General features: G+C 38.4%; 1 protein-coding gene across 1 annotated transcript in view; it reads right to left on the bottom strand.

The window, feature by feature from the left end:
• Positions 1–17,116, bottom strand: part of LOC121635798 (inactive dipeptidyl peptidase 10-like) — a 119,885-nt gene extending 102,769 nt beyond the window's left edge. Inside the window, exon 1 of the mRNA XM_041979135.1 lies at positions 16,726–17,116. Within this exon, the coding sequence (XP_041835069.1) occupies positions 16,726–16,785 (60 nt within the window). The 5' untranslated portion in view covers positions 16,786–17,116. The remainder of the gene's footprint in view (positions 1–16,725) is intronic.
• Between the last annotated feature and the right edge of the window lie 2,260 nt (positions 17,117–19,376).

Raw genomic sequence — 19,376 nt, forward strand, 5'->3', positions numbered from 1 at the left:
TGGGGGGGGGGGGTTATATTATAGCAGCGGGGTCTGCCAGAATATGCACCTCCTTCTATATCTTCCATCCACTTGCAGCCCCAAATTCACAACAGTTATTGATGATCATGGTCTGAGCATACTCTGAAAAGATCAAAATGCTGGGACTAGCAGGGACAGATTTACTGGACTTGCAATACCTTGGTGATAAAATGTTTGACTGTCAGTTATTCTTAACACTTGGACACACACACATAAAATCACAACAGCCACTCATCAGCTTGCAAAGTTACATTATTTGGATCTTTATTGGAAATTGGGGGACTTGTAGCAGGTACTAAAGCTGGTGAAATATCCATTAAGGCACAGGGTAGGCTAAACTACACATGCATATTCTGGCAGCGCGGTCAGAAATAACTTAAAAATCACTTAAAAATCATTAAATCACTTAAAGTGACCTCATGCCAGCTCTTCTACCTGTTGTTCTTCCGGATTTGGTGATTCTGCAAAACGGGATTCTGGATTACAGTGATCCAGTCCAATGTTGCTTTGAACAACTGGGGTTAAAGTAAGCTAGATTACATGATCCGCCCTCCCGAAAAATGGGATTCCCAAATCCAGATAGCTTTTATCCAGATAAAATTTTTTAAACAACCGGCCTTGTGAAATGTTCATGCTGTTTATCTTTGGGCTCAACATGTAAATTAGTAAAAATACGTCATTTAAACTTCCCCAAACTTCAAACTTCACGACAGTTTAGTCCATGTGACCATCAGGGCTCATTTAAGCTAAAGAGCTTAACAAGAAAAGTTTTTGAGTTTTTCACACCCACTCCCTTTTTTCTTGACCCCTTCCAACCTCAGATATTACCACCTGGGGAGAAGTTGCGGATCACAGAGGTCATTACTGATTAAGAGAAAAGCTTATATTAACCAGAGGCATTACAGGCTGCTCAGCCCGTCCTTATCTCACTCTTTGCTTTTTATTCAGCTCCACGCTGGACCAACTGTGTCTGACAGCTGGTGGCAATTAACTGAACATTTTCTTTTCTTTTTTTTTTTTCTGCACTATTTCCTTTATTCATATAGAATTTGAGGGAAAAATTATTTTGAAGACTTTATGCAAAGAGACCAATGTGTTTAATCAATGAAAATCAAAGAAATGGGGAATAAAAGATAAGTTCAGATGTGAGCCACAGCTGGTAGGAGGAAGAAATTTGACTCTTTCTTAAATAATTGTAAAGTCGATGCCCACTAATGAGGAAGAGAAGCATTACTAAACCGTATGTGGCTGGTTTTAGTGGTATGACTGAAAAATGTAGGCATCTCATCATCTTTAATATTTGGGTGGCATAAAAGCTGATGAATGCCAACATTGAAAATGGTTATTATTTGTACATTAATTGCTTTGTAGGAGGTTTAATATCATTAAACCCACAGTTCATGCAGTTTACATCATGCTGTTGTGTAATGCATTATAAAGCAATGTTTTTATCTATTTGTTTAATATGTTGCCATGGCTGCTATGATAAGGACTTTTTTCCATATTTTGTATTGCCAGATATCCTCCAAACCCTTTTTTAAAATCATAGTCATCATTTCAAGCATGATTAAAATGAGACTTTTCATCTTCTTCTTTTAGGAGACAATCTTTACCATAGACCTACAAAGGAACTTGTGATTACTAATAGGGTTATTTTTATTTATAGGAGAGAAGAAGTCTTCAACTTTGGATGTTTTATGACATCTAGAGGACTCGGACAAAAACAGAAAAAACAGAAAAAGGATGAAAACTCAGATTTCTACATTAGAAAGTACAAAATCCATGTTTTCCAGTGGTTCATTGCTTAAAAGACATAACGTTTGCCAAGAACAGATTTGAAATCCAGGCCCACCGAGGTCAGCACCATCTGGAATATTTGCTTACTATGAATTACTAATTCAATCACCACTACAAAACTGTGAAGCTGAAACATACATTTCTTTTAAACTGAAAGTTTCTAACATACAAATACACCCATGAGCCACTTTATTAGATACACCTGTTCAATAGCTTGTTAACACAAACCAGCCAATCACATGGCAGCATTTCATCACATAGACACGGTGAAGACAACTGAAGTTCAAACTGCATCAGAATGAGGAAGAAAGAGGATTTAAGTGCCTGAACATGGCATGGTTGTTGGTCTGAGTATTTACTGGGATTTTCACACACAAGCATCTCTAGAGTCCACAGAGAACAGTCTGAAGAAGAGAAACTAAGGCTACAGTTCACACAGACTCACCAGAACTGGACAATAGAAGACGGAAAAACGTTGTCTGATGAGTCTCCATTTCAGCTCTACCTAGGCTCAGAATTTGAGGAAACATCATGAAAACGTGGATCCTTCCTGACTTGTATCAACATTTCAGGCTGCTGCTGGTGTAATGGTGTGAGGGATAATTTCTGATCCCACTTTGGGCCCCTTAGTACCAGCATGGCCTAGTTTAACCACCACGGCCTACCTGAGTATTGTTGCTGACCATGTCCATCACTTTATGACCACGGTGTAGCATCTTCTGATGCTTCTTCCAGCAGGATAATGCAGCTTAAATTCTGAGTAAAAGCTGAATATTTTGCAAATGATTTTGGACTTTTTACAGTGTGCATCTTAAATCTGTTAATTACTCGTTTAGGTTCAGTTTTAAATGAACTTATTAACTTCTGTGCTCTTATTACATGAACAGCACTGCCTTGATTAATTTATTTTCTTAGACATATATAAACTATATTTGAACACAGAGAGACCCAGAAAAAAAGTCTCTGGATGTCGTATTTTGTTGAGCTATCTGTGTGAAGTGAAATCCATCATTGTGCAGGGTTGTGTGAGCACAGTGGAGCCTCTGGGCTGCAGCCTTCACAACACTGACCTTCATCTAGGCAATTATGTTTCAGAACGGTATAACCCGACATGATTCCTGAGGTGGTTTTTGGTACCACGTGAGCCACACTGTGACTCACTGACCCAAAAAATAAAACACACCTAAGCGAACGCTATCCTGTGTAACAAGGACAATAGCATTGTGAATGTATTGATGACAGAAATCAAAAAAAGAGGGGGAGATGGCATGTAACTGGCTTAAAATGTCAGGATTTATTTGAATGTTTTATTAATATTTAACAATATCTTACTTATTTTTCCACATATTTATTTCTAATGCTTTTATTTAGGCCTAAAGTACATGTGACCTCTATCTAAATGTCTAGACAACAGTGCAGATTAGGCTTGTGTAAGACTGCCCTCTGCTGGCTAAATTCAGCTGTGCACTCATTGACTTTTAAGTGCATGTCCTTGTTTCAAACATGCAATAACTTTTATGGAATCAGGTTATTCAGGATATAAAAGCTGCTGATTTATAGCACCTTTATTGTTCTCCTTGTTTCTATGTCAGTGTAATCCACAGTAGCAGACAATTTGAAACGATGAGGGTCACCAGAGTCTCCTTCAGACACCTGTGCAACATTTACACATTTATTCCAATCTAAATTTGATTTAAGCACATGCTTACCAAATGCAAGTTAATATAGACACATCTTATCATTGAACCCACAAGGTAAAATGTCCAAGGCTACATTATTTAGTTACACTGAGTGGCCATTTTTTAGGTCCATCTTGCTGGTACCGGGTTGGACCACCTTTTTCCTTCAGAACTGTCTCAATTCTTGGTGTCATAAATTCAACAAGTTGTTGGAAATCTTCTCAGAGGTTTTGCTCCATATTGACATGACAGCATCACACCGTTGCCACAGATTTGTCGTCTGCATCCATGATGAGAATCTCCCGTTCCACCACATCCCAAAGCTGCTTTATTGGATTGAGATCTGGTGACTGTGGAGGCCGTTGGAGTTCAGTGAACTTATGCCACATTCAAAGTCACTTAAATCCAATTTCTTCCTCATTCTGATGCTTAGTTTAAACCCCAGCAAGTCTTTTTTGAGTATGTCTACATGTCTAAATGCATGGAGTCTCTGTCATGTGATTGTTTACACACATAGCTTATCTGCCAAATAATTGCACAGTATACTTAATAAAGTGGCCGATGAGTTTGGGATCCAACTTTAATCACATCCGGCCTTCTTGTGATGAGGCAACAACTGTACTTAACTATCACCTCAAAGACCTATGGAAGAGGACATATTGCCATCCTGCCAGGGTTCAGCTGCCTGTGTAGGTGCTAAACAACCTTCATAATAACAGAGTATTATTATTAGCACCATGCTGTTACCACCATCTGTTACCATGGAGATGGACATTGAGTTAAAAAGCTTATTAGCATGTAAGAATCAGAGGAGGTGACTAATGTGTTCTTAAGCATCATCATCATCATCTTCACGGTGCTGGAGAGCCTCATAAAGCTAAGCAACAAGTTAGTCTTTGATTTTCTTTAATCTCTAACACACACACACACACTTGGCGAAAACCCTAAACAAGTCCACACATTTAATGCTTGAAGCTTAGAAGTTTGGACATGTAAAAATCAGAGAGGATTTTGTTGTTTGCACATCCTACGCTGTTAACATAAGAACCAGGCTGTGTGAGAGATGACCAGTCACACTAAGTTCCTGACTGTGTGACGCAGTGTGATGTTAACACTCTAAACCAAAGCTTAGCGGTGGAAAGTCACTCTGTGAACAGCTCAATGATACTTGCAAACATTTTAATGCAGTTTTTGTCAATCTGATTATTTCATAACCAGTACTGCAACAAGTACATAATACATCCAGACCACTGTTCTAGACAAAAATACTCAAATATTATCACTGTTGTTGGTAATTTATCTGTTGTTAAGAAAAAAACTATGTATTTTTTTACCCTTAAAACTCTGGTAAATGGTCAGTATTTATACAGCGCTGTACTGTACCTGGGATGATACCCAAAGCGCTTTACATTATACATCACATTCACCCATTCACACACACTGATGGTGGAAGCTGCCATGCAGGGCACTAACCACGACCCATAAGGAGTAATTTGGGGTTCGGTGTCTTGCTCAGGGACATGAGCTCAACAAGCGGAGGATCGAACAGGCAACCCTCAGGCTACAAGATGGCCACTCTACCCACTGAGCCAGGCCACCCCCAAAACTCTGTTCATCTGATTTGTTTTGCTAGCATACTGACATTCATTATGCATATTTTTGGAGTCAAGTGCAGCATCCTGAGCCTCAGGTGCTGCACTTCACAACTTTTTTTAAGCTAGTAAATGGAAATCAACACTGAATCAATGGTTGATTCAGCAAAAAAAACGAGGACATTCTTGGAGAAACACCGGAGAAAGAAACAGAGCAAGACACAGACTGACTTTTACTGGCAGAAGAGATCCCAGAGAAGAGACGGGATGCAAGACAGTTGCTGAATTAGGCTTCATTAGGGGGCACCAAGGTAGAAAAATCTGCAGAGGTTCAGTATTGTTGCTTTAGTATCATCTGTCCTGTTAAAAATGCTACTGAATCCACACTTTATTAGGTTAACCTGTTCTACAGCTTGTTAACACAAATAGTTACATGGCAGCAATTAGCACCTATTTTAAGTGCATTTCACATACCTTTAGGGGAAACTTATAAGTTCTCGACCCCAATTTCAGTTTAGGAGAAATTAAGACATGACAGTAATTAGCACTAAATTAATGTGGCTTAGTAGTGTGTGTAAAATTCTGTAGGTGGACAGGAAATATAATTATAATTCCACCTTTCCACATGTAATCTGATAAATTAATGTGCTACCTTCTAGCTTTTTGTGTGTTACTTGGAGAAAAAAAATGGACTCAAATAAAAAAAAAATGCATTTTTATATAATTTAATTTTAAAAATTCACACAGACAAAAAAGCTTCCTGCTTGTTATTCAGTGTTTTAATTTAGGTTTTAAGCTCAAGGCTGGTCTTTTTATATAAATAGGTTTAGATATTCTGAATCATTTCAAAGCAAAACAAAAAAAAGTTCATCTTGATGTCAACTCAATCTCTCAAAATGAATTAAATCTTCCACTGCATTTTATTTTAAAGCAGTTCTTGTTGCTCCTATTACTGACTCATAGAAAATTCCAGCGTATGAACACTCCCACTCTTCTGACCCTGTGCAAATGGGATTTAACTGAGATATATATGATAAAAATGTCCCAGAATAACAAGTTACTTAGCAACAACCATCATAACCACAGCAGACCCTGAAAATGGGTAGATGGAGAGGAAGAAAATATGCTCTGGTAAGATAAGCCACTCTTTACATTTTATTAGACTGTTTAAAAGAGCAAATAAATAAATAGCAATTTTGTATTTCTACCACATTCGTACAGTCTGTTTACCTTTATGTGTTTCTTAAAGAAGCCAAATATTTATATATATTAGACACAATGTTTGTTTTTTGGTAACAATGAAACTAAAAGTTTCAAATGTGAAGTTACAGAGTTTAATAAAGATCCATCTTTATTTATCTGGCGAGTGATATCCCTTGTCTGCTCATTGAAAGCAGCTTTCTAGTTATAGTGACTACAAACTTTGTCACTGAGAGGAGAGCACAGGGGTCTGTCTGACACGCTTAATCCAAAGACAATCCAGAGTCTTTGCTGCAGTTTAAGGGTGTTTATTGTATATAGTTGGACTTATCAGATGTTACATGTTACCTTATCAGTAAAACCTTTTGCGGTCAACTTTTAGCGGTCAACAGAAAATATCGGCACCCTGCCTCTACCCTCACTCTCTTTACCAAGCAAACAAAACAACACAGGTAGACACAGGTGATGTTAATTAGACAATCACTCAGCTCCAGTCACACACACACCTCCAAACACACACACCCTAGTGACAGGAAATAGAATAACACATCCTTGCCTCTACACTAGTGTTTTATTACTTTAATGTAAATACAGCATTAATTGAAGGATTTTTCTTTACATTTTAGTTGTTTCACATTTTCTTTAATTCAACAAACCTGGAAAAAATTTCCTTATGAAACTTGACAACTGATAGTATTTCTATCTATCTAACTATCTATCTATCTATCTATCTATCTATCTATCTATCTATCTATCTATCTATCTATCTATCTATCTATCTATCTATCTATCTATCTATCTATCTATCTATCATTTTTATGGACAGAATTTCTAGCTGAGGTGATGAGGGGATTCGGTTTGGTGGTCTCAGGATTGGATCTCTGCTCTTTGCAGATGATGTGTTTCTGTTTCCTTCATCGGGCCGTGATCTTTAACTCTTGCTGTAATGGTTCACAGCTGAGTGCGATGTGGCTGGGATGAGGATCATGGTCCAGAAAAAGATGGAGTTTCCTGTCTGGGTGTGGAATTAGAACCCGTCTTAGGTGACGGAGATCAAGTATCTCAGGGTCTTGTTGAGGGAAGAATGATACAGGAGATTGACAGAGTCTCTAGGCTCTCTTTTAGAGGCAAGAGTGAGAAGTTTGGCCATGAGGGGACGCTCAGGGTAAATCTGCCGCTCCTCCACATTGAGAGGAGCCAGGTGAGGTGGTTAGGATGCCTCGGGAAAACCCAGGACAGGCTGGAGGGACTATGTCTCTTGGGTGGTCTGGGAACTCCCTGGGATACTCCAGATGGATGGATGGATGGATGGATGGATGGATGGATGCATGGATGGATGAATGGATGGATGGATGGATGGATGAATGGATGGATGAATGGATGGATGGATGGATGGATGGATGGATGGATGGATGGATGGATGGATGGATGGATGGATGGATGGATGGATGGATGGATGGTTTTGGTTCAACAACAAAGGGGCAGGATCTGAGTCCAAACATGCCCAGTTTATATGAGATAGAGGGATTTCTAAGAAACTTTCCAAAAGGTTTCAGTCTTTTCTTTCTTGCTTTGGTCTGATTTGCTGTTGTTCAAGAGAATCACACAGTTTTCAGCAACAAAGCTCAAATCACACTAAAAATATAAGTGTGTATCTTCCTGTTAGCTTGAGCAGCTTTGCAGTGGGTGGATTTTTCCTTGCACTGTATCTAAAGAAGCAGCTGCTTGATAATAAGAGCTGGATTATTGAGCGTATTAAATTGCGGGTTAAATAATGCATCTGCACCCATGTGTCAATCTGTGCTGCTTAAATCCACAATTATGTCAAGTGAGAACTCAAAAGAAACTTAAAAAAAAAAAAGCTGCAGAATAAAAGTTGGTGATAGACATTATCAGATCCTCATGTATCTGAGGAAACACTTTGAAAAAGTGACACATTTCTTTGCATAAGTTCTCGCTCTTATCAAAGCTTCCTCCTGCCAGATTATTTCACCCGACTTGTGGGGCTGCAGCAGCAGCACTGGATTGTGCAGGATTATGCTCTTCTTGGCTGTGGGTTGCCCTGTTTGAGGGATCTGCTTGCAGCTGAGAACCGCTTTGCATAAACCACCAGCGATAATGAAGCACTTTAATGTTGGCGCCTGAACTGTCACTATTTTACTGCTTGAGAATGTCAAGCAATACGACAAAACATTTCAAAATCACAAAAGACACAACAGCACTTTGATCCTTAAATTTCTCTAGAGATCCAGAAAGGAAAAAAAATCTTCTGTTAGAGGAGAGCTTGAACCTTTTTCTGTATGCTGATTAATCACAACAGTGTGACATCCTTTATTCTACAATTTGCACTTGTTGGGATGATTATAAATAACTATTTTTTTATATAAACTTTAAATGTATTATTATGAATTCTGGCCAGGAGTAAAACTAAAGTGAAACATGTGGAAACAACACAAGATATCTTACATTCACTGGCCATTTTATTTTTTGCTAGGACCAGGTTGGACCCTTTTTTCCTCCTAATTCTTGGACTCATAGATTCAACAAGGTGTTGGAAACTTTCCTCAGAGGGTTTCTCCATATTGACATGACAGCATCACAGTTGCTGCAGGTTTGTCAGCTGCATCCATGATGAGAATTTCTCGTTCCACATCCCAAAGCTGCTCTATTGGATTGAGATCTGGTGACTGTGGAGGCCGTTGGAGTCCAGTGAACTCATTGTCATGTTCAAGAAAGCAGTTGGAGATGATGTGGAAGAATTCTAAGAATGCTAGGATCTGATGCAGCTCCCTATTTTGCTGTTATGTTCTAGAAATCAACATTGTTCTGCATTAACCAATAGATGAACAAATTTTCTTCTTTGTTGTGTGTAGTGCAGCGTGAATGCAGCCTCGGTCCAGATGAATGTTGCACCCCCCCCAACTGAACCGAGTTCCCAATTGGAGCGAGTCTAGTGGACTGCCCTGGTGTGAATGTCCTATCCAGAGTGTGTCAAGAGAATAAACTGTGCACACCACCAGCCCAAACTGCAAGATGAAGCCAAGTTTTTATGGTGTTTCCACCAAATTCTGACCCTACCATCTGAGTGTGGAGCTAAAATGGAGACTCATCAGACCAGACAACATTTTTACATCTTCTATTTTCTTGAGTTTCTATGTTGTAGCCTCAGTTCCCTGTTCTTAGCTGACAGGAAAAAACTGTAGGATCAGCCTCGAGAATCACATCTTAGTTATTACCTGATCCTCATGACTAAGTATTACACTCAGTCCACGTTTACTAGAATATATTTAAAAAATTGAGGATCCGATTTCAGCTCAAAAACATTTTCTTATTAGCAGATCTTCCTTCAGAGATGTGATTCAATTATTCCTGTGCAACTGAAAAGGAGACTCATCAGACCAGTTTTTCCATCTTCTATTGTCCAGTTTTCATGAGTCTCCTTAAATTGTAGCCTCGGTTTCCTGTTCTCAGCTGACAGGATCAGCCTCTAAACCAGTGGTCACCAGCATCAGTCCTTGAGATCCACCAGTCAGGTGTCTTAGCAGGGAAACACTAAAACCTGCAGGCTGGTAGATCTCGTCTGAATACGTTTGAATAATTTAGAAATCAGCTTTAAAATCTGTCAAAGATCAATAGTTTAAATTAAGCTGACATGAAAGAAAATTTGCAGCTTATGTTTAACTTATAGCCTTTTGTTTAAATGTGTCACGTATCCTCATGTTATCCTCTGACTCCACCATCAGATGATGTAAAATCAACATTTTGACCAGTATGAGCCTGTTTTTATTTAAAATTATGTTTCTTTTCATCTAATTTAATAAAACCCAGCATGCAAATAAATATTAACATCTCTCTGATACAGACTGTACTTGTGAAGATGTTGAATAAAGAAACTAACCCACAAATATTGCACCAAATAGGGTCATTTTTCAGCATTATGGGTTAGACACGCTGCAAGTGGACACATAATTTACTTACTAAAGGTTTTATTAAACAAATATTTAAACTGCCTTTTCTTTCAAGTCAATAATAGCGAGGAACAATAACTTTTACACTTTTATATCAGTCACGCATCACAAATTACATAAGAAGAACTCAAATAACACATTATTTGCTATTACTTTGCCTTTTGAATGCAATTTCCAGGGAACCCATAACATTTCATGGGTCATTTAACACCTAAAATGGCACATAAAGGCTGAAATGCGCAATAATGATCATAATAATAACAGACTGCATGTTGAAATACAAAGGAATGCTCTTTCCATGATCATTTTATACATGTACAAACTGTACAAATGAGTCTCATCTGCAAGTAAATGTCATGTATTAGGTTGTTTAGATGCTGTTTTAAATTCTTTACTGCTCTGAAGCTGTTGTTTGTATGTAGTCAACCTAAACGTTACCTTCAGAATCATGTTTTTACACTAAAACTGCAGGATAACTCTTCAATCACATCTTAGTTAAGTTCTGCATTTAAAACCACATGCATGTTTAGAAACAACAGACCATAACCCATCATGAATTTGAAGAAAACTTAAAGGAATACAGCTATCTGGTGTCCTTCTGCCAACTTTAACTTTGGAGGGAGGCTTTTGCTCAACGTGCAAACACAAACTTGTACCTTCCATGTATAATGACACTCCCATGGTTAAAGTTGGATTTCACAATTGGGGGATCCCTAAAATCCCTAAAATTGAAGTAAATGGTTGCAAAACAAATACAATATTGGCTTTATGCTCAAGAGAAAAATACAGAGTTACAGGTAAAACCCACACAAAGCAAACTTGCATGGCTACTAACAGGAGTCAATGAATAATTAAAATATTAAATAATCTAACATTTTAACCAAAAAACACCATTATTTTACTTAAACGCTATAATGACTCCATCAGCTTTTCATTGGCTCATCTATCTGTTTCAAACCAATCCTTACCCTTGAAAGTAATTAGTGATTCTGCCCTCTCTTTTCTTCATCTTCCTCCATCTTTATTTTTAGTCTTTTTTCTTCAAAAGTTCACAGTTCAATGACACCTGGTCTAAGTTACGATCTACTCTGGCCTGATGTATTGAACTGATCTCAGGGATATATTATTCCAAGCTGAATGTATGCAGCTATTTTTATTTCATGACTTATTTCTTTTATTACTGCACAAAAACAAAACAGGAAGCCGTAGTTTTGAGATTGCAGGAAACTTCTGTTCTTTAAACATCAGCAGAAAAACTTAAATCTGCTGCAGATGTAAATCACTTCCCCAAAAACCTGTGGCATTGCTACATATCCACCAGCTCCACATTTTCTCCCTCTGATAGTACCTGGATCGTACCTGCAGCGGCACCTAAACCACGCAAATGCTTGGGGCCCCAAGCCAGAAGGGGGTCCCTGAGCACCAACCAGCTTTAAATCAAGACAGAGCAGTGACAATATGGAGAGTTTGCAATGACAGTGGTGCTCCCTAAAGGAGCTCCACCCCCAATTTCTGGGTCGTGCTGCAAGTAGAGGTGTGTCTTATGTAAACAAAGAGGAGAGAGCAGGTTTATAGAAATTAGTTTTCTATGTGGCACTGACAACAGAAAGATAGAAAAACAGAAAGAGTATAGAAGAGACAAAGACAGTGGTAAGTAGTGCAGATAATCCAGAAGCTCAGTCTGTCCTGACGACTACCTGGGTGTCAGGAGGTTGAAAATAACAACGGATAACTTGGATAATATCAAATTAAATCTGACAATTCATAATAGTAAAGCTAAGAATATTAAATTACAGAATTCCTGGGTCAGAAATCTGATATTTAGTACAAGATGAAAGTAATTATGTGTAAATGGTGTTAATGTTTTGTTTTCCATGTCCAGTACGCTTTCTGCTTCTTCTGTAGCTTTAAACATAATCCTAAAGAGTCATAATGCAGGTTTCACCACACAGACTGTATATAAAAGATTGACGGAGCCTCTATGACATCACCTGTAGGTTTCTGAAGAGCTGAAGTGAAGCTCATTGGACTGTTCCCACCGTCACCATCTTGGCAGCGTCATGCATGTCATTATTCCTGGAAAATCCCAAAATGGGCAAAGAGGTGGAGCTGAGAGAGGGGCTGTGAGGGTGAAGTGGATGATTGACACCCTTCAAATTCCAAGCTGCCTGTAGCTAAGAGTAGCTAAGAGCTAACCGAGCTAACAGTAGCTAACAAGCTAACGGAGGTAGGCGGGCTAAAGCTAGGGCGCGCTGTTAGCCGGCTAAAAATTGCAGTTGTGCTACACTCTATTATTAGATACCTGTCAATCAAAATGGCACACAGCTAATTATGCTGAATTTCAAGATTAAATAACATCCAAACGGATGAGTTAGAATAAAATTCACCCCCCTCACTGTTGTTAGTTTCAATTGAAGAATTGAATGCTGTAACTGACCTTTAACGATAATATTATTAACATCTTAATGTTATAAGAATACAATATCATAATAAAAGGGCAATGAACACTGGTTGGAGGGGCCCCTGAGAAATTTTGCTTGCGACCACCTCTGAGTACCTGTCTGCAGCGCCAAAGGACTTGGAATAACGTGTGTCTCCTCCCTAGCAGCACCTGCCTCCTCCTCTTTAGTTCGCCTCATCACAACCTCATCACCTCTGCTTCTGTGTTATGACTGATTATCAGATGTCTGAGGATTTTTGTGGTCTTCACACACATCAACCTGCACATCATTGCTGTTTGTGGGGCTGAAATATCTCCACTCATCACTGAGTGTTGCACTGAATAAGCCTTGTTTCGCACATGTCTATGGCAGGCGGAAGAAGAAGTAGTTCCTAACTATCCTGAAAGTTTATTTATATAAGTGTTGGTAAAGGAGGAATAGATATTTCAGTAGTGATCCACACATCACTACTAATTAGTCTTCTCATATAACTACTTAGATCAAAGCGTAGCCCTGTTCCTACTTATTCATTCATTCATTCATTCATTTTTTTAATTGGCACAACGGTCCAAGAGTTATGTGGACCTCCCAATTAGCCACTCTGGCTTTGGGCTTAAAAATCGTTTCAAACTCATCTCTGAATCGACACACATTCACTCATTCAAATTAAAACACTGTGGCGTGACTGGCTCTGTAGATGCTGCGTGTTAATGGAGACGGGCCCACAGAGGGTGATGCTGCGCTCTGATTTGTTGAGCATTTCAGTACTTATAAGAGAGCCACGCACGTTGATCACTAAGGTGCTGGAGCTCAGCTCCGGAGGGCTCCAGCCCACTTTAACCCCTGCTCACATATGTATAACAGATGCTATTTTCAAGGCTGTCCTCTGTATAATCAATGAAGGAAAAAAAACAAAAACATTACAGCAGAATTTCACTATTTTCACTATTTAAGAATCTTTTATTAGGGCCACCATAAAGATTCAAAAATGTGCTGGAAACCTTCCTCAGAGGTTTTGCTCCATATTGACATGACAGCATCACACAGTTGCTGCAGGTTTGTCGGCTGCATCCATGATGAGAATTTCCAGTTCCACCACATCTGAAAGCTGCTGAGATCTGGTGACTATGGAGGCCATTGGAGTCCAGTGAACTCATTGTCATGTTCTAGAAAGCAGTTGGAGATGATCTGAGCTTTGTGAAAATGGTGCATTATCCTGCTGGAAGTAGCATCAGAAGATGCTACACTGTGGTCATAAAGGGATGGACATGGTCAGCAACAATACTCAGGTAGGCTGTGATGGTTAAACCATGCAACATGGGTAATAAGGGGCCCAAAGTGGTCCAAGAAAATATCCCCCACACCATTACACCAGTAGCAGTCTGAACTGTTGGTACAAGGCAGGATGGATCCATGTTTTCACGATGTTTCTACCAAACTCTGACCCTATCACCTGAACTTGAAATGGAGACTCATCAGACCAGCAATGTTTCTCCATCTTCTATTGTCCAGTGTTGGTGAGTGTGTGTGAATTGTAGCCTCAGTTTCCTGTTCTTAGCTAACAGGAGGAACCCGGTGTGGTCGTCTGCTGCTGTAGCCCATGTGCTTCAAGGTTGGACGTGTTGTGTGTTCAGAGATGATATTCTATAGACCTTAGTTGGAACCAGTGCTTATTGGACTTCCTGTTGTCTTTCTATCATCTCCAACTAGTCTGCCCATTCTCCTCTGACCTCTGATATCAACAAGACATTCTGGTCCAGACAACTGCTGCTCACTAGATATTTTCTCTTCTTCAGACCATTCTCTGTAAACCCTAGAGATGGTTGTGTGTGAAAATCCCAGTAGATCAGCAGTTTCTAAAATACTCAGACATAAATTTGAGATTACATTGTTCTATTAAAACATTTGTTACAGATTCTACGTTTGTAACTAGAAGTTTTATGTTGCCATCTGTTTTCTTAACCTACATTTTATCTAATGGTCAACATGGGGTTCAGAAATAAGCTCAGTTGTTTCTGATGAGTTAATGGGAGCATTCTCCAAAGTATGAAGTTAATTTCATTATCTTTAGTCTTGTTTAGATTTAAACTGTGTTGATCTTGCTTGTGCAATTGATGATTCCCACATAAAGATAAAAAAAATAATAATAATAATAATATTGTTTTCTTGTTAGTTACAATAAAATGAGACAAAAACATAACCTGTTTTTATTTGAAATAATTTTTTAATTAAAATCAGATTTTAAAATATTATTTTAAATAAACTAAACAAAAAATTACATAAAACATTTATTAAACGGGTAAAAAATATCAGACTAATGTGTAATTTATGGAACTTCCATAAAATACAAATACATTTCTTCCTGTTTTTTAAGATTAAAAACAATTGTGCAACAAAACAGCAAAGAAAAATATATTTTTAAAATGTCATAAAATAAGATTTGTCTTCCTTTCTGACTCCTAAAAATAAAATGTTCTTATAGATTAAATGTGAAGGCATAACTGAACAGATCAAGTCATTCTTTATTAGCTTTTTTGTTTGTTTGTTTAAATGCAAAATAAGTAGCATTGATACCATGGCTGTGTCTGAATGTCCACGTTACTCCCTATCCTCTCATTCACTACATAGGGCTGCACTACGTAGCACACTACACAGTGCACTCATTCTCTTGGCGATTCGAACATGAAGCTGCCTAATTTTTCCTCGCCGCAAACCACGTGACTACCACCGTCACCATGGCAACCACAACCCGCGTCAAGATGTCATTCCAAATCCAATCCAAGGTTGTGTGTAAATATTTTTATTTATATTCCTTTTGTTGTATTTTATTCTTTGTTTGCTTAAAGGTAATTTCGCGCAGCTCAATTGTTTCACCTTCTTGGGCCATGTTGAGCTTCTGCCCACAATGCATTGTCGTCTATATTGACCCGTCTAGTGACCATCGATGCTCACTATTTTTCAAGATGCATTGTGGGTAATTTTGAGTGCCCTACTTTTTCTCTCTGGACATTCTGACACTCCGACAAAATAGCTTGACCCCTATATAGGGCACTATGTAGGGAATAGGGTGCACATTCGGACACAGCCCTAGTGTTTCAAATCAGAACTGCAGTCGAAAGAGAAAAACACGGAGAACGTTCTTCCCCCCTCCCCCTCGGAGAGTTTCACACAGGTTCCCAGTTTGTGAGAGGACGGCTCTTCTATGGAGGACGGAGAGCATAGCGTTATTGTGAACAGAGGATTCCCACACAGTAAGTTGCTATGCTTTGCAATGCTTGCGCTAATTTCACACGCTACTTTGCGATAGCATAGAGTATAAACAAAAAGCTACATTAAAGACAAACTTTTCAGTTAATTTAAGCAGAATTCCAGTTCTTACCTTCTTTTACTAGCTACCATACCTGCATGCTGCTGTTCTTTTGCTGACATAAAATACCAAATGCTGCGTTGTCGCATATGATTGGTTAAGGAACCAGGAAGTAGGAAAGAGCTACAGATTGCACCGAAGTTATTCCGTCACGTAACTCATACTTTGAAGGGGAAAAATTTGACAAAAACATTGTTAATGTAGAGAGACAGGTTGTTTGTAGGGAAGCTTCCTTTTATCCCTCGCAACAAATTAGAACATTTTAAATTATTTTTACTGAAAAAAATCCTAATTATTTAGCCTTTAAATCGTGTATTTTTGGAGAAAATTTGGATTTTTTTCTTTAGCGCTTTTCTGGCTTTTTTTAATTATCCTTCCTTTCAGCTGTTTTTAGCAGATAAATACAAACTAAAATCCAAATTCTTATTTCCTACCTTTGTGGACAAAGTGTAATGTAGATTTGTGGATGAAAGTTACTGTTGGAGAAAGTGTGAAAAGCTGAAAATAAGCACCCGGCTTACAGCTTGGCAGCTATAACGTGTTAAACAGATTTTGTGTCATGGTGGTGTGATGCTAAAAAAGTGTGAAAACTCAGATAATTCAGCAAAGATTTTAAAAAGATGAAGAAATCCAACTACAAGAGGAGCAGATCCATCTTACCTTGCTATCCTTAGAGGGCTGACAATCAATTTGATGCGAAACAGATGCAGTTTGGTTCATTTTTGCTTCCCGGTTTCACTAAATCTGAAAGCAGAGCATCAAGTCCTGGACGAGCAGCTCGAGGTTGAAGTTTCCTCTGACTTCCTGCGGCTGCTTCTCGGTTCAGAGCTGACCAAAGCAGAAACTGATCCTAATTATACTGAGATCTGAATCCTGCAGAGCTTTTTCCCTAGAAATCTTCCTCCTCGCTGCTGCTGGAGCTCCAGCAGAAGCAACACATTTTAACAATCTATTTTCACCCCTTTGTTTTTCTTTCTCTGGCTCAGAATGATCTCAATGGGTTTACATGCTGTTCCCACCCCTTCTCTCTGCGTCTCCTTTCCTCTTCTGTAGCAACTACTGCTTCACATGCAGCTAACAGACAGTTCATAAACCAGGATGTTCGCCAGTGCCTCCCACATACGAAGACGTTTCTTGATCAGAATGCAAATTTGCTTCAGGCGAAGATTTTGCAGGCGTAGGGGTTGAGCTTGTACATTCAAAGCACTTCTCTTACATTCAAAGCTCTCTTACATGTTTTTTTTAAAAGGGGCTCACTTTGAATTCATGTTGAGCTTAAACCTTTGACCATTCGACAGCCTCCTGCCTTTTTTTCCCCCCTCCTTTGTTCCAGTTACTTTTTTCATTTTATCTATTGAATTACATAATTTAAAAAGCGTCCAAGTAGCAGAAGAAAGGAGCAGATAAAGGAGTGAAACATTTTTCTGTTTGAGAGCAACCAAGCTGCACTGAAAGATAATTGAAATGTTCTTTTTAAAGAAAAAAACAAAAAAGAAAATAGTTTTACCTTTGATGTTTCTACAAACTAGAAATTGCCCCTCACAATGCATCAGTCCGACTTTAAGTAACCTGAATTCCACCTGCGTTTGCTGCAAAAATAACCAGCAGATTGTTATTAGCAGCACCTTTAAGCTACAAATCCAGCTTTCATTTTAATGTTCTGTTGTGCCTGCAGCATCTATAGAGCCATAAAGCTCACGTGTAGATCAGGGATCAACTTCCTACATGAAACATTCATGAATTTCATCACATGCATATGTTGTTGATTGTTACAGTAAACTGTTGTTGACATTAAGAATTTATGCTCCAGATTCACATTGGATGAGCTGACCACTTACCATATTTTATTGTTGGGCATGAAGACGCCTGTATAATTTTACTCATTGACAAGTAAAAAAAAATCCTGTCTTGTTCTGCACATTGAAGGTCCCACCAAAGTATTTCAACCAGGTTGAGGACTTTGACTGGATCATGTCAACATCTGTCACTCTGTTTGGGATCATTGTCCTGTTGCGTGAGACTTTAGTATTAGCTGTAGGACAGATAAACTCATATTTGACAGTAGAAAACTGTGGTATCCAGAGGAGTTCATGATCAGGTCCTGTGGTTGCAGAACAAGCCCAGATCATCAACCCTCCACCACCATGCTTGACACTTGGTATGAGGTGTTTGTGCTGTTATGCTGTGATTAGTTTCGGTTTAATCATCATCCACTTTGTTCCAGACATCTTGTTCTTTGTTCAGATGCAGCTTTAAGCTGTTTTTCCATGTTTTGTTTTTTTTTTTTTTCTTTTTAGAAAGACGAGGCTTTCTCCTCCAATTTGTCTTTTTCTAATTATACTGTTGTGAAATTTAACATTTAACAAGTCACCTGAGGACTGGAGAGCTAGAGATGGTTTAAATGGTCTGACCTGAACTTGCTAGGACATCCACTCCTGGGGAGATTGGCAGCTGTCTTGAAATATTTCCACTTCTACCTTAAAAAGATGGACTCCAGTTTGCAAATGGTAATCGAAACCATCACAGATTGGTGGGCAGCATCTCTTCTGATGTCTTTCCTCCTTGGCATTGTATGAACAAAAACTTCAGAGCAGCAAACTTCTGCTTTTATAGAGGCACTTATACTGTTAATGATCATTTAATAAAGTGCATTTGCTGATGCCTGATAAATTAATTTTTCCCACAGTGCTTCTTCATTGTAGTTTGGTTTTTATTCAGTGAATAATAGAGTAATACGTCATGTGCTGTCTTATTCATTTTAATGGGACTTTTTACATTTCTGTGTTTGTATTTTTTGTCCTGGCAGATAAAATTAAAGAATTTAAAGAGATTACTTTCTTCTAATATGGATATAATTATCCTTACAACATGTTATGGATTCAAGTGAAACTTGAAATTAATAATCCATCAAAGAAAATATTTCCAGGATAGTAATTTAGAAATATTTACTGACGCAGCTGCTTTGGGAATTTTGTTTTTTATATTAATTGATTAATTTTTAAGAGTGTTTTCACTCCAGATGATTTGTTATAGGCTCTTTAAATCAGCCCATACCAATACAGATGAAGAGTTTAGGAATTACAGCACTTCATTTATGAAAAGGTCCAAGTTATTTTGTCCAGGACTTTTTATGACTAAAAGTATTATGTCTGCATTTAATGATTGCTGAAGAGCATTTAAATCCAATACCAAGTGCAACAGTAATAATAGTCATGAGCTGCATTTCTCTTTGAAGCAACCAAATTATAGATTAATGCCTGCATCCAGAAACCCCACAGAAATCCCAGCATGTGAGAAAATCTTTCTCTGCC

Source organism: Melanotaenia boesemani, chromosome 24 (genome assembly GCF_017639745.1).
Source record: "Melanotaenia boesemani isolate fMelBoe1 chromosome 24, fMelBoe1.pri, whole genome shotgun sequence".
Taxonomy (NCBI): domain Eukaryota; kingdom Metazoa; phylum Chordata; class Actinopteri; order Atheriniformes; family Melanotaeniidae; genus Melanotaenia; species Melanotaenia boesemani.